This window comes from Malaclemys terrapin, chromosome 11, assembly GCF_027887155.1.
Source record: "Malaclemys terrapin pileata isolate rMalTer1 chromosome 11, rMalTer1.hap1, whole genome shotgun sequence".
Lineage (NCBI taxonomy): Eukaryota > Metazoa > Chordata > Testudines > Emydidae > Malaclemys > Malaclemys terrapin.
In genome coordinates, this window is record NC_071515.1 from 36,173,437 (window position 1) to 36,187,544 (window position 14,108).

General features: G+C 38.8%; 2 protein-coding genes across 2 annotated transcripts in view; both read left to right on the top strand.

Annotated features, from left to right (window-relative positions):
- Positions 1-14,108, top strand: part of TTN (titin) — a 310,422-nt gene that overhangs the window by 47,692 nt on the left and 248,622 nt on the right. The window lies entirely within an intron of this gene.
- LOC128845601 (muscle M-line assembly protein unc-89-like) lies at positions 471-12,261 on the top strand. Its single transcript, XM_054044430.1, has 2 exons — positions 471-532; positions 682-12,261. The coding sequence occupies exon 2, from the start codon at positions 729-731 to the stop codon at positions 8,565-8,567; it is 7,839 nt and encodes a 2,612-aa protein (XP_053900405.1). The 5' UTR covers positions 471-532; positions 682-728; the 3' UTR covers positions 8,568-12,261.

A 14,108-nucleotide genomic window follows, 5' to 3' on the forward strand; every position in this document is an offset into this window, starting at 1 on the left:
GAAAATGAATGTTACTTAGGATATGTGAAAGCTACACATTCCCATTGTATCCTCGCACCTCATGCACATACATTAATTCGTCACTATACATTTCTTACACTGGCTTGCAGATAGCATATGTGGTCCATGTTGCTTGCTTTTTTTGCATAACGTTGTGAAGTTAGTGGCTGTATTAGTTCGAATAAACGCCTTCTCATTTCATTTTAGCTAATTACTTACAGCTACATTTTTATATATCTTTCAAAATATTTTTTCTCAATTGTTTGAACATTTTACCATAATCAAAGGGATCAGAAAGGGCGTTTATTCTACTGTCTGCAAGTCAGGTAAGATTTTTCTTCTTTGCCAACAAAAGACACAAAGCTTTTCGGGCAGCAAAACCATACATCCCTAGGAACATGTTATTTTGAAATTCATTTTTGCTTGTTCAAGAAGAAATGTCCACAGTTTGAAGAAAGAACAGACAACGAACGATTTTCGTGTCAGAATCTTTAAAACAGAGCAAGGCATTGCGTTTATTCGAACAAATATGGTGAGTGAATTTTTTTTTCTGGATTTGTGATGAAATCTGTAGCATGCCCCCAATTTAATTTAATATCTTGCCATTTCATTTCTTTTCATTTTTCAAATGTATGAGAGAAGCAACAGAGTACGCTGTAATGTAATGTTGTCCTTTTACAGAACTGTTCTTCGCGGAAGAGCCTGGATGTCCTGAAAAGCGAAGCGAGATGCGAGACGCTTTCTCCGATTCTGAAGACCACTTAGACCATGGATTTGTGTCTGTGCAGAGATGTGCAAGTAGAACCTCGTCTATAAGTTCTTGGTCTGAGACTCTTAAACCTTCTTTCACTCAAAAGCTGAAGTTTAGATCTGTTTTAGAGGGGGATCCCGCAGTTTTCCAATGTAAACTCGTTGCCTGTCCAACCCCCGCAATTACATGGTTTCATAATAATAGGCCTATCCCTAAAGAGCTGCGTAGAATAATAAAGATGGAGAGTGATATGCATATCCACAGCTCCAGCCTAGAGGTTAGAGATGTTCGGGAGAGGGATTCTGGGAGCTACAAAGTGTTTGCCATTAACAGTGAGGGTTCAGCTGAGTCAACCGCTTCGCTGCTAGTTGCACAGAGAGAGGAGCAAAATGCAAAATATTTAGATTTCCTGAGAAAGTCCAAACGAACCCATGAGAGTATTGAATGTCTGGTTCAGAAGAGGAAAGAAGGTAGGCTGAAGGTTTACCTGCGGTGCATTGGCTCTCCTTTCGATAAAAGGCAGGAGACTGAAACGATGTTAAGAGACTTGCCCCCTGCAAAGGGGATGGTGCGAACCATAAGCTTTCCAAAACTCCCCGTGTTAAGGGGACAGGAGTTCGTGTACGATAAAGAACAGGTAGGTAGCAAACGCACCGCAAGGCACAAGGATCATGGAAGTGATGCTCTGCTTGATGAGGAAATAAAAATTAAGCTGCAACGACTGCGGGAGGCCAAAAGAACCATGCTGGAAAAGAAGAAACTGAGCTTGTCACAGACAGAGACCGAGACAGAGTCACGCCTTGAATCAGTGCGAACCAGAGACTTTAGAGATGGTAAAGACCGAGGGACCCCTCCAGCCCATTGGGCCATAGAGAGTGAGGCGATACGCTCTGACTTCCAGACAATAAAACCAATCCATACATGCACCTCTTCACCCAAAATGCCATGCGGTGAGGAGGGTACCGCGCACCATCCTAAACCAGAGCCTGTTAAGATGCCGGAGGACTTTCACCTGCGAATGGAACGAATACTGGGGCTTTCCAAACCCTCCCAGAGTCCTCGGGACTTTCCTGGAGGAAGCATCGCGGCAGAAACATTCCAAACAAAATCACAAATAACACTGAAAGAACCAACGAGAGAGCAGTTTCGGGGAGACCCTCCATTAGAGCAACCAGAGCCAATTGCCAAAGCTACCTCCATCGACCATAGTTATACACACAAGGAGCCACAGGACTCAAGGACAGATACCAAGCCAAAAGAACAGCTGGAGGAGTTCCAAGCAATGACAGCCAAGAAGAAAAGCCCGGAATCTATAATCTATGTGCTTCTCTGCGATGGATTAAACGAAAGTACGAAATTGGAGAATGTGATGTCCGAGACAATCACAATAAACATCAATGAGCCTGTTGATACTTTTGAAAGCATCCAAACAGAAAAGGGTGAAGAAAATGCAATGTTAGTACTGGAAGACTCGGCAGAAATCAGAGAGTCTGCATTGGTAGAAGTCTGTGAAATAAAGGAAAAGCCTGCCAGGTCAGAGAGCCCCATTCTAAAACTTCTGGAACCTGCCCCCCCGTTTTTTGTTCATGAAATTGAATCTCAGGAAGCAAAGGAAGGAGAGACTTGCATATTTGGCTGTCATTTCCGTGGCCATCCGCAACCTATTGTCACTTGGTATAACAATGACAAACCCATATCACGTAACCAGGATTATGCCATTCACACGACAGAGAGCCGGTCTACCTTGACTTTCCGGTCTGTTCTCCCTCCGCATGAAGGATCCATCACCTGCGTGATATTTAATGAATACGGAACTGCCACAACATCAGGCATGCTCAAAGTGAAGATTAAAGGGAGGATTGAGGCTGAACCATTCACCACCGATGAAGTTGAACTATTAAAGGATTACACAGAAGAGGAAGAAGAACTTAGTTTTCTGTTTGACAAAATGAAAGAAAACCAACCAGCTTTCAGTAGTGAAAGTAAAGCCACCCTTTACGTTCCTCAGGGTAACCTGTCCATACCTCGTGTTTCTGACTCAGACCTGCTTTCATTTCCTGTGGAAATCAAAATAATTGCTCCTACTCCGACTCCAGAACAAGATGAAGAACTGAAGGAAATAGTTCATCCTGTTGAATTTGTACCTGAACCGTCACCTCAGGACCAAGTTTCTCAGACAATAAAACATAAATTTAAATTTTCCTTTGATGTGGTAAATGAACCACCAAAAATTGTGAAAGAAACACAAAAATATATTAATTGTAGAGAAGGGGATTCTGTCGTACTGGAGTGCTCAATATCTGGTGAACCTCAACCGATTGTAACTTGGTTTCGAAATGGCAAAATATTAACTCCTACTGAGAAGTTTCAGTTTGCGGAGGAAGAGGATGGTAGTTACAGGTTACATATTGGTGAAGTTTCTGTGTCAGATGCTGGCACATACAAATGTGTTGCTGAGAACACAGCAGGAGTAATAGAAACTGTTTCCAATCTTACAGTAGAGTCTGGTGTGCAGAGCTTTTATAGTCATGTAGAACAAATTAGCGATGTTGAAGAAGAAACTGTTCTAGGTCGGAGTGTACAAATCCAGGAAGAGGTTGCAAAGGAACTTTTGCACAATCTTTATGAATCCTCAGTTGGATATACTGCTGGCAAGTTTAATGATGGAGAGGATTCCGCAAGTCAATATTTTCATAACCTCAGTACACTGAGGCAGGTAGAGCTCATGGAAAAGGAACAATATACATCCTCCAACGAAACAGAATCCGAACTCCCGAGATTTATGTGTGACGTTAGAAAGTCTATACTTACTGAGGATCAGGCAATAACTGAAACCCCAGGCTTCCAGCAGCAGAATGAAAAAGAAGAGACGGTAAATGTTAGTGAACAAGTAGAGTCGAAGATAGAAGAAGCCAAGACATTCGCTTTTGTTGGCGATTTAAGCCAGGTTTCACACCCTGAAGAACCATCAGTATCTGAAAACCCAGATTTCCAGCTCTCGATTCTGAAAGAAGAGAAAATAAATGTGAGTGAACAAGTGAAGTCAAAGATAGAAGAAGCTAATGTACCTTCTTCTGTTGATGATTTAAGCCAGGTTCCACTACCTGAAGAACCGTTAATATCGGAAAGCCCAGATTTTCAGCACCAGACTGAGAAAGAAGAGATGATAAAAGTGAATGAACAAGTAGAGTCAAAGATAGAAGCCAAAATATTTGAGTTTGTTGGGAATTTAAACCAGGTTCCACACACTGGGGATGAGCCAATAATTGAAAGCCCAGATTTCCAGCTCCCGAGTGAACTAGAAGAGAAAATAAAGGTGGGCGAACAAGTGAAGTCAAAGATAAAAGAAGCTGAAGTACTCGCTTCTCTTGGAGATCTCAACCAGCTTCCACTCTCTGAAGAGCTAAGAGATCACCCTGATAAAACAGACGAAATAAAAACGGAAATTACAACCACAGAGTTTACATCAAAGAACCAACTTCAAAAGATCATTGAAAGCCATACCGAGAAAGCTACATATAGTAATATAGAAATTCCTGCAAGTCGGGATACAGATGGTGAAGTAAAGAGTGTGAAGGGTAAAGATGCTGCTTGTGAGAAGAAGCAGTACTTGAAAAAAACAGTTCCCGAAGAATATAACTTTAGCAATGGTGTTACTGATCTGCCCCATCTTGATAGCGGAAACACAGCAAGCAAATCTTTTAGTGACGGTAATGAAATGGAAGTCAAGGGCGCAGGGCATTTTTCAGAGAAATTAGAGCCTGAGCAAGAGAGTCTGGCTCTTGAGCGAACTCTCGGTGCACCACCTGTGGCACTTTCTTTCCGTGACAATTTAGATGCACCATTTACAAATGTAAATGATCAAATCCATGTCTTTGAGCAGGAGCTGAGTGCAAAGAGGAATGAATTTGAGGATCATAGTTTTTTCAGTCCTATATCCAAGATGGTACAAGAAGATAGAGATCTGTATGAAAAGGACATATGTGACACCAACTTAAATAGGACATTTCGAGATTCAACTACCATAGAAGAGAAAGATGCGCCCTATTCGCATGCGATAAGTGATGAATTCAAAGGTACCCCTGAATTAGAACAACTTGGTTTTTATGATCCAAATAAAGTAATTCAGCAAGAAGAACACATAGGGCAACAAGAAAGAACCATAGAAGGAAATGAACAAGATTACAGAAGCTTCGCATTTGACAAACAGGAAAATGTCTTTCTTCATGATAAAAAATTATCTGACGTTGGAGAGACCGAACAGAAGGAAACCTATCACCAGGAACAAACATTAGGAAAAATAGAACCTGAAACATACATTTTATTTGATTTAAAACAAGCTCCTTCAGTTATAGAAAATGTAGATCAGAATTTTCAAGAACAAATTAGGAGGCAACAAGAAGAAACACATTTAAAAGGTCAAGACCCAGCCTCTGATCCTGATACAGCCAATATTGTATTTGATTTGAAACAAGTTTACTCCGCTATAGAAAATCTTGGTCAAGAACAAGAGAGGCTGCTGCAGAATGAAATATATTTCAAAGATCAACATTCTACTTCTGAGCGAAAGGAACCCGATACACACCACATGGAAGAAAATGTACAGAAAACCACATCACCTACAGGACAAGGAATTGATTCCTGTCAAGAGTTTTCCAAAGAGAGTGAAGCTATAAGCGAAAAGGATAATTCTCAAGAAGACACCTTATCTCTAGAAAAAGTAGAACCCCAAATCCAGGGATTAGCACTTAATCTAAAACAGCATGCAATGATTTTCTCAGAAGAATTCGTTTCCAAAGAGACTGGCAGCATATCACCGGAAGAAATGTGTTCCTTAAACCAAGTGTCATCTCCCGAGATCGTGGAAACAGAAACGGAAAGCTTCATAAACCATCTACAAATAAATGACGCACTTGTAGAAGAAATGTCTTTAAGTGAAGAACTTCGTCATAATTACAAGATGCAACTGGAGGGAGCTTACGTCCAAGAACGAACTCTCTCAACAGAAACTAGAGTGTCTGAAATGCAAATATTTAAAAGTGACCTAGCTGACACTCCTCTTTCTACTGAACAGGGATCGCCTGCAAAAGGAATTGATTACTCTGAGAAAAATGTTGGTGTGGAAGAATCATTTAAGGAACAAATTAAAGACTTGATATTGGAGCAGACTGAGCCTAGTCCTTCAGTAGAATCCAAAATGTCGGTAAGTCAATATTTTCAAAATTTAGTGCAAGAAACAGATGTTTCTGAGGGTGTGGAATCTCTAGAGACAATAGACCCCAAAGCAGATAACTTCATAACAGACTTGAAAAAAGCTGCAAAGGATAAAGAACCCACCGCATGTAAACTGGAGCAAGAACAAACACAAGTTCTTCAGGTAGAGCAAGCCACAATGAAAGAAATAAGCAGGTCTACTTTTAATGGAAGTAAAACTGAAACTGTGTGTTATACCAAAGGAATTCCCGAAGACCATCATGCTATTCAGCACGAATCAGATACACAGGACAGAGACATTTCTTTTACACAGTTCCTTCGTTCGTTAAGAAATGAAGAATCCATAGTCCAGGAAAGGCAATCAAGAGAAGAATTAATTGCCTCGGAGAAACAAGAGTGTAATTTAGAAGATCAGCTTGAAAATGAAATTTCATTTCAGACTAAAGACATTGTAAATGCTGCTGTGGGAAATCTGGATGAAAGGGTCCGATCACAAGATGTTTTGCAATGTCAAGAGCTGAACGCTGCTCAAGTTTCAGAACCTGAACCATGCGTGTCTCTCTCAACGTATTTACTCTCAGCCGGACAGCAGGAGATCCCAGATGTCAAAGATCCCATTTTCCAGGCCTTTGACCGGAAGGAATGTATCACTTCTCTGGAAGTCGAAGACGTCACTTTCAGCACCGTTTACGACTATTATAATCAGCAGCAGGAGCTGACCCGTCCACTCTCTCCTGAATCCGAAATGTCAATAGAAATTGCTAGCACAAGCGGGGATGAACTGACAGAATCTGAGCGATTCTATACACCACCATCGTCAGTTGAGAATTTCGAATCTCCCATGTCTTTTGAATCTTACCACACTCCAGCTGGCACTCCTGAACGGTACTCAACACCTTCCGAGGAACCATCCTTCAACAGAAAGCCCCCTTCAGATTTGGTAAGGGACGGCACGCCACAAGAGTGCTACACAACCCCCACCAGTGAATATCCTGAACCCAGAACATTACGTTCTTCTTTCCAAGAAAGGAGGTCGCCTTCCGAAGAGCAGCGCTCGGAGATGTTTGGCACACCTTGTGAAGCAGTGGAACCAAAGGGAAATGAAATGCCTCCAGCATTTATCAAACCCTTGCCCAAGAGGACGGTCTATGAAAACAGCCCATTGGGTTTTATTGCTGAAGTTATAGGCTTTCCTGTTCCTGATGTGAAATGGTATCGAAATAAGTCGTTGCTTGAACCAGATCAAAGAGTCAGAATAGAAAAGGAGGGTGATATATGTATTTTGGAAATCCATAATGTTCAGAAATCGGAAGAAGGAGAATATATATGCCATGCAGTAAACATCATAGGGGAAGCTAAAAGTATCACCCAAGTAGAAGTTTTGCCTCAAGATGGAAGGTCCTTGGCCTTACCTCCTCCAGTAACACATCAGCATGTTATAGAGTTTGACATGGAACAAAATAAAACTTCAAGGACACCTTCTCCTCAGGAAATACTTCTGGAAGTAGAGTTGGACGAAAATGAGGTTACGGAAATCGAGAAGCAGGTCAAAATAGTCACAATTCCTGAATTTACAACAGACAACAAAAGTATGATTGTTTTTCTTGATGTCCTCCCTTTTGCTCTGGTGAAGCAAACCACTGGTTTGACTGCAAAAGGAGATGAAGACGTGAAAATTGACTTTGAAGTCACTGAAATGCCCCCGCGCTTTACCACTCCCCTTTTTGATTTGGAAATTCTAGAAAATTCAGAGGCAGTGTTTGAATGTACAGTGACAGGTTCCCCTACTCCCCAAGTACAGTGGTTTAAAGAAAATACCTGCATTACCGCAGATAGCGGGAGCTACATTGTGACTGATGAGAAAGGAAATCATAGTCTTAAAATTCAGAATGTAGGTCATTCTGATAGTGGCACATATCGGTGCAAAGCAGCGAATAGTGTAGGAGAAGCTATATGCAAAAGCTCTCTAGTTGTGCTAGATTCACAGAGAGCCCTTGCTAGCAGGAGTGGGGATGGAATGACTGATATAGTTTTAGGCAAGGCTATGGGTAGGCCACAGAAGTTTGATTTGCTTGTAGACAGTACTCTTCCAAATGGCAACCAGACCGAAATAGAGCTGGAGTTTGAATTTGAGCGCGACACTGATGATTCTCAGAAAGCTGTCAAGTTGGTAGCTGTCACAGAACAAGAGTGTGAAGAGGAAGGGGAGAAATGTGTCAATATTAATTTTGATGTATTCGCTGGGCCATCCAAAGAAGAGAAGATAGAATTTAAAGCGGAGAGCTCAGATAGTTGTTCCTTTGAATTCCAAGTCACAGAAGCCCCTCCAAAGTTTATCAAACATATTTTTGACTGCACTTCGTCAGTAGGTACCTCTGCGTGTTTCCAGTGCCTTGTAGTTGGCGCTCCAAACCCGAGTATCAGTTGGTACAAAGATGGAATACTGCTTGAAGGGAATAGGTACTGTATGGAGGAAAAGCAGATGGGCTATCATAACCTAATTATTGGAAATTTAATCCAAAACGATGAAGGGGAATACAGATGTGTAGCTGCAAACAGGGCAGGAACTGCTGATACAAGCGCTGTGTTAAACATATGCTGAATTTCCAGGTTTGATTTCAAAATACATGTTTGGATTAAGCACACAATAGGTTTGCATTATCCCTAAATTCTGTTTGTAAACATGTAGCATTCACTTCAAGTGCTTCCTATATTTTAATGTTCATTGAGAAGTGAAATTCACAACTGGCAGGCACCCCTCAAGTCCCACATGCCCTATTTTAGGAACGTGAGAGAGTTAAGCGGTGCCGAAGGCTTTTGCAGGCATTCTGCACGGGAATGAATTTAATTCCTTGCACATTCTGCTAACGGTACCCTTTTTATCGTTGTTATTCACGTACGTAGAACTCCTTTGTCTGTTTCCTATGCGTGTATATATACTTGTGTTATTTAAAAGTGCAATCATCTCTGTGTTAAAAGGGCCTAGCAACCATCTTGAAATATGAAATCAGCTGTGTTCTTGTAACTTAAGTGTATGGAGTACTAATTTAGAAATACGTTTCTGTTAGTCTTTAAGGTGCCACCAGACTCCTTGTTGAGTTTAAACACAGTACACCTTTCAGTCAAATCCTGAAGTGCTTACAAATTTTTAGCCTTTCCACCTTTCCTAGACCTGAAGAAGAGATCTGTGTAGATGGAACGCTTGTTTCTTTCACCAACAGAAGTTTGTCCAGTAAAAGATATTACCTCACCCACCTTATCTCTATTTTATACAGTCCTTATTCCGGCAAAATGGCCATTGAAGACAATGGGCCTGATTCTGATCTTGATTGTAAACTAAGAATAACTTCACTGAAGTCGATGGGGTTACTCTGTTGCAAAAGCAATGCAAGTGAGATCAGAATCAAACCCAGTTGACGTTTTTCTGCAGTAAAGACTGAGTAGGGACTTCAGGATTTGTAATAAGCATGAATATAAATATATTGTGTACTGTACCTTTAGAGTTAGAGGCAAAGATAAGGCATTTAATAACTCGACAGAATGTAATTATAAAACGATAAGGATAAAAGCTCTCTTTCCCTGTACTCTTGTGCTGTGAATAAAAAAATACACAGCAGTAAGAAAGCAGTAGACTTTCACTGAACATTTTCATTTTAAGATTAGAACTAAGTCTCCAGGGATTCGTTTTTCTTCTGTCAGTCATCGTTCTACCAGCAACATATAATGTTAAATACTGAACTGACAGAAACAAAATGGATTCAGACTCTATATGAAGCTTTTTTTTCAGTATAAGCACAGCTATTGTCCTTTAGATTAATTGTTTTTTATGCAATCAAATATTTTAGGGTATGAACTAAGAAAGATAAAAAATGAAACGGAAGAGTCAATTCAGGGTGAAGTGATCAATTCAGACCTAAGTTTATCTAGCTTACACAAAAATGTACGCACCGATCAAACAATTATTTTTAAATTTTAAAATATTTAATCATTCATTTGTAGAAAAAGAGGGGAAAACCTACAATGTATATGACTGCTTTCTGGTTACATAAACATATACACGTGAATTTAGATGAAATCCTAAATTCAGCAACTCTGGACTGTTGGTTTAAATATGAGTAATTATTATTTTGCTTCCACTTTACACAATGCTAAGGTTACTTATTAATTTTTATCAGTCGAATTTCAAAATGTTTTAAGAGGTATGATGATTTTAAATAATCCTTTTGTGTAGTCAATTGTTTTCACGCATGTTCTTATTTCTGTGTTTGACATGTATTCATATATGGGTTCTGTATGTCTCAAAATGTTGTTGTAGGCACCAGAGAAGCTATTCTGCATTAGTAGGGATTCATTCTGAACTCAGCATTCTCATAGAATCCTAAAGTACCCGAAAAAATTGAGTCCAGTGCTACTCGTCTTAAAAAGCCATAGCGCACATGGGAAAACTTAAAAAATCCATTTGTATTAAATCTCCATTTAATCAATCAGCAGTATTTGCTCTGCAAATATTATTGAAGACATGAGGATGTTTCAGTAGACACATCTCCTAATAGATGGTGATGCTTCGACTGAAATCTTTCAATATTTTGGTGATGCCCTCAAAGATGATAAAGAAAATCTGCAGAGTGACACACATGAGGATTTATTGAAGTGTTTATAAAATATTTCCATTTTGAAAGCTTGCCTGTTTGTGGCAGTGGTTCTGTGTGACTCTTCTCTCACAGAGAGACAAGGAAAATCATCCTTGGAAAGTTCTCCCATGAGCACTGCCATTAATGCAGATTTTAAATGGGGATAGCACAAAGGACTTGGATTTAAAGAAAAAAATCAATGTTTTTTTTTGAGGTTTGGAAAATTTTGGTTAACTTTTTTTTTATTCCCCATTGCATCAATCACTGCGCTTCCTTATTCTGTTTAGACCATGAATAGAAGTGCCAAATACTTGAAGAGCGAGATTAGTTGTTCTTGTGGTATTTCCTGTCCAACACTAAACAGGAAGTATTGGAAATCTCACAAGTCAAACTATTTTTGTGACGTTTCCAAACTCATTTTGTAGACTCAATTTGTTTAGATGATGTCCATAAGGGAATCAGACCTTTTGGTGCTCAGCTGAACCTAATTTACAAACCTTTTGAGAGTCACGCATTACAAATTCGGAATATATTCAATAAAATATCTGACATTATTATTGAAAAATTATATTGCCTGACTGCTGCAGAGTTTGGAAAGCCTTACTTACCATTACACAGTGCAGGTGCCAAGTAGTGATGAGTTGGCACCTTCAGAAATGAAACCGAGTGGATGAAGTCCATTGCGGTGTCACTTTCCTTAGCTAAACTCTGCTAAATACTATGGAAGACAAATTATTTTAATACCACTGATGACCACAAAATAAATATTAGTACACATTAACGTACATATGTATTTAAGTAGCTAAGGTTGTTACAAGTGTCATTATCATTAAACCAGTTTATGTTGAAAATACTGGAGGATAAGAGAAATGAGAGTGTTTGTTCCAACATTGAGCTGGATAAGAATGTTTTTGTGTTGTGCCCATATTCATTCCCTGTACAGATGCATAGCATTTACTGATTTATTTGACAACAGAGGTCCCTAGAGGAATTTGCATGAAATGTATTGATTAAATAGGATGTTAAAGGCCTGATCCAAAGCCCATTGAAAGGAATGGGCTCCTTTGACTTTAATAAACTTTGTATAGGAACCTAAACAATTATCCTAGAGGTTAAATATGTGAATCTGGCATACGTTTTTGGTAGAAATTGGCTCAAATTGAAACCTTAGATCCAAACCATCCAAAATCTGGGAAAGTTCAAATCCAGATCTGAACTTTATAGCTCAGAGTCTCTCTCTACTTTTACTGCTTATACTTATATATAAGCAGTAAAATAAATAAATGAATAAATAAAAAGTATTATTTAAAATGTCAGTTTCATGAACTGTATGACTTTGGCCAGGAACACTAAAATAAAAATATGATGTGCCAGGGTCTGACTTAAGTTACACTAACATAAATCCGGAGCTATTCTTGATTTCAGTACAGTTATTCAGGAATTACTGGTGTAACTATGATCAGTATTTGACCCTATATCTTTTAAAGGTACTGCTTAAGTAATAATTTAAGAAAAAGAGTAATTTCATTGTCAAGTGAAATGTCTTTCTTCATTCTTAAAGACAGGGTATTTTAAAAAGAGGGTAATTGATGTTTATTTGTAATCAATATTATATTTTACATATTAATGTAGATTATATTTGTGAAATAAATATGTAAATATTTATATTTGTTGTTTCTAGTAATTTGTTATTTGTGTGTTGGTAAAGTAGTCGAAACACGGTTTTTATGACTTTACCATCCTGAAACACACACAACTGCATGAATTCTACTGTATTCCTTTATGCAAAGCCAGGAGTGCTGGAACTAGGAGTGCTGAGGGTGTGGCAGCACCCTCTGTCTTGAAGTTTCCATCATATACAGGGTTTACTGTTTTGTTCAGTGGTTTTCAGCGCACACACACGCAAGACACACACACACACATACAAATTATGTGAACGCCCCGGTGCAGCCTTCTCAGATATTTATAATGTAACTTTTCCTTTTTCCCAAAGGAATACACTTTGAAAGTAAGCAGACAAAATATGTTTGTAACTTTCCTGTCATTATCCCTGTAGCTGATCCTGTGGATTGAAATTGTACTGTACAGTCTTCACAGAGTCTAAGGGCCACCTTTACTCACATTGACTAGTACCTTACTAGGGGAGCAGTCCCTTTGATTTCTATGGGATTTAAGGTAATTTTCAACGACAGTAAAGGTGGCAAAACCGGCCCCCTTCACGTTACTGGCCATAGCAGTTTACGGTACATCAGAACTATAGCACCCTTCTTACAGAAAAACTCATAAATTGTAGGGTATAAGGTCCTTTTTAAAAGATGAAAATATTTAAATAACTGCATGAATGTTTTTCTAATGCTTGTAATACTTGTTTAGTCTACCCATCTCCTTCTGCGATTTTTAAAATGTTATTTCATTTTTGATTTAGGAAAAGATTAGTATCTTCTAGAGAGATGAATTAATCTGAAGGAGCATTTTATTGCTGCTTTTTTTGCTTTGTGGTTGGAATGCAGATTTTTTACTTAACTCATATAACTGTGAACATGTAATTAATTATTAGACAACCAGGAGATATTTTTCTACTAACTGCTTTTGATTTTGTTGAACATCTCAAGTTTTTCTAGGGCCAAATACTGCAGACCTTACTCGGAATTCAGTGGAAGTTTTGCCTGGTAAGGACCGCAGGATTTGGTTTCCAAACTCTCTAGGTATTGCACTGTTTCTGGATAGCTTTAAAATTCTGCTGGGGGGAAAAAAGGAAATATTCCAGATAAACAACGTGGCTGTAACAAAGGTTCCATTACTCCTTTTGTGTCCACAAAGAGCAACAGAGGTGTCTCTCAAGATCTTCTTCCTCTCGTTTTTTAAACCACCACTAAAACAAAGTACAACAACATAACATTAAATTAACACGCGGCATCTTCTTTAATCCACAAAACCCAGGAAACAGAGTTAGCCTTCTCTCTAGATATTGAAGGAATTGTGACTCTTAGCATCATAGCTTTATTGTATCCCCCGGAAGTATCTAGGCATTCAAACAATCAAAGGCAGTGTCCCATATGACTCTCAGTTAAGCCAATGCAATTGAGACCAGAGTATAAGGTTTCTTAGTGTGGTGGATTAATTAGACCCTTTTCATAAATGTTACGTCATTGTTTATTAATCTGTACATATAAAACATGCATATAAATGCACAACTTTGATTCTACTTGTTAAAATGAATAAATAACTGAAATATTAATATTTTCTAAATTAAATAAATTGTACAAAAATATTTGGGCCATATGGTTCCATCAGCTTTTTAACAATTCTCCCCATTGTTCCAAATGGATAGTTCTTTATCAGAAATTGTAGCATGATATGGCTCTCAGTTTAGTGGAATCATATAGTTTGAGTTATGACAGAAAAAGGAGTTCAGGTTCATTGTTAAGCTGTTTCATGGTATTGAGAATGCTACAAGGTAAACAAAAAATAACTACACTAACAGACCTGTTTTATTCATGTTCTCTAGTGAT

Excerpts from the sequence above, each read along its gene's own strand:
- LOC128845601 (XM_054044430.1), top strand. The coding sequence starts at position 729 with ATGCGAGACGCTTTCTCCGATTCTGAAGACCACTTAGACCATGGATTT.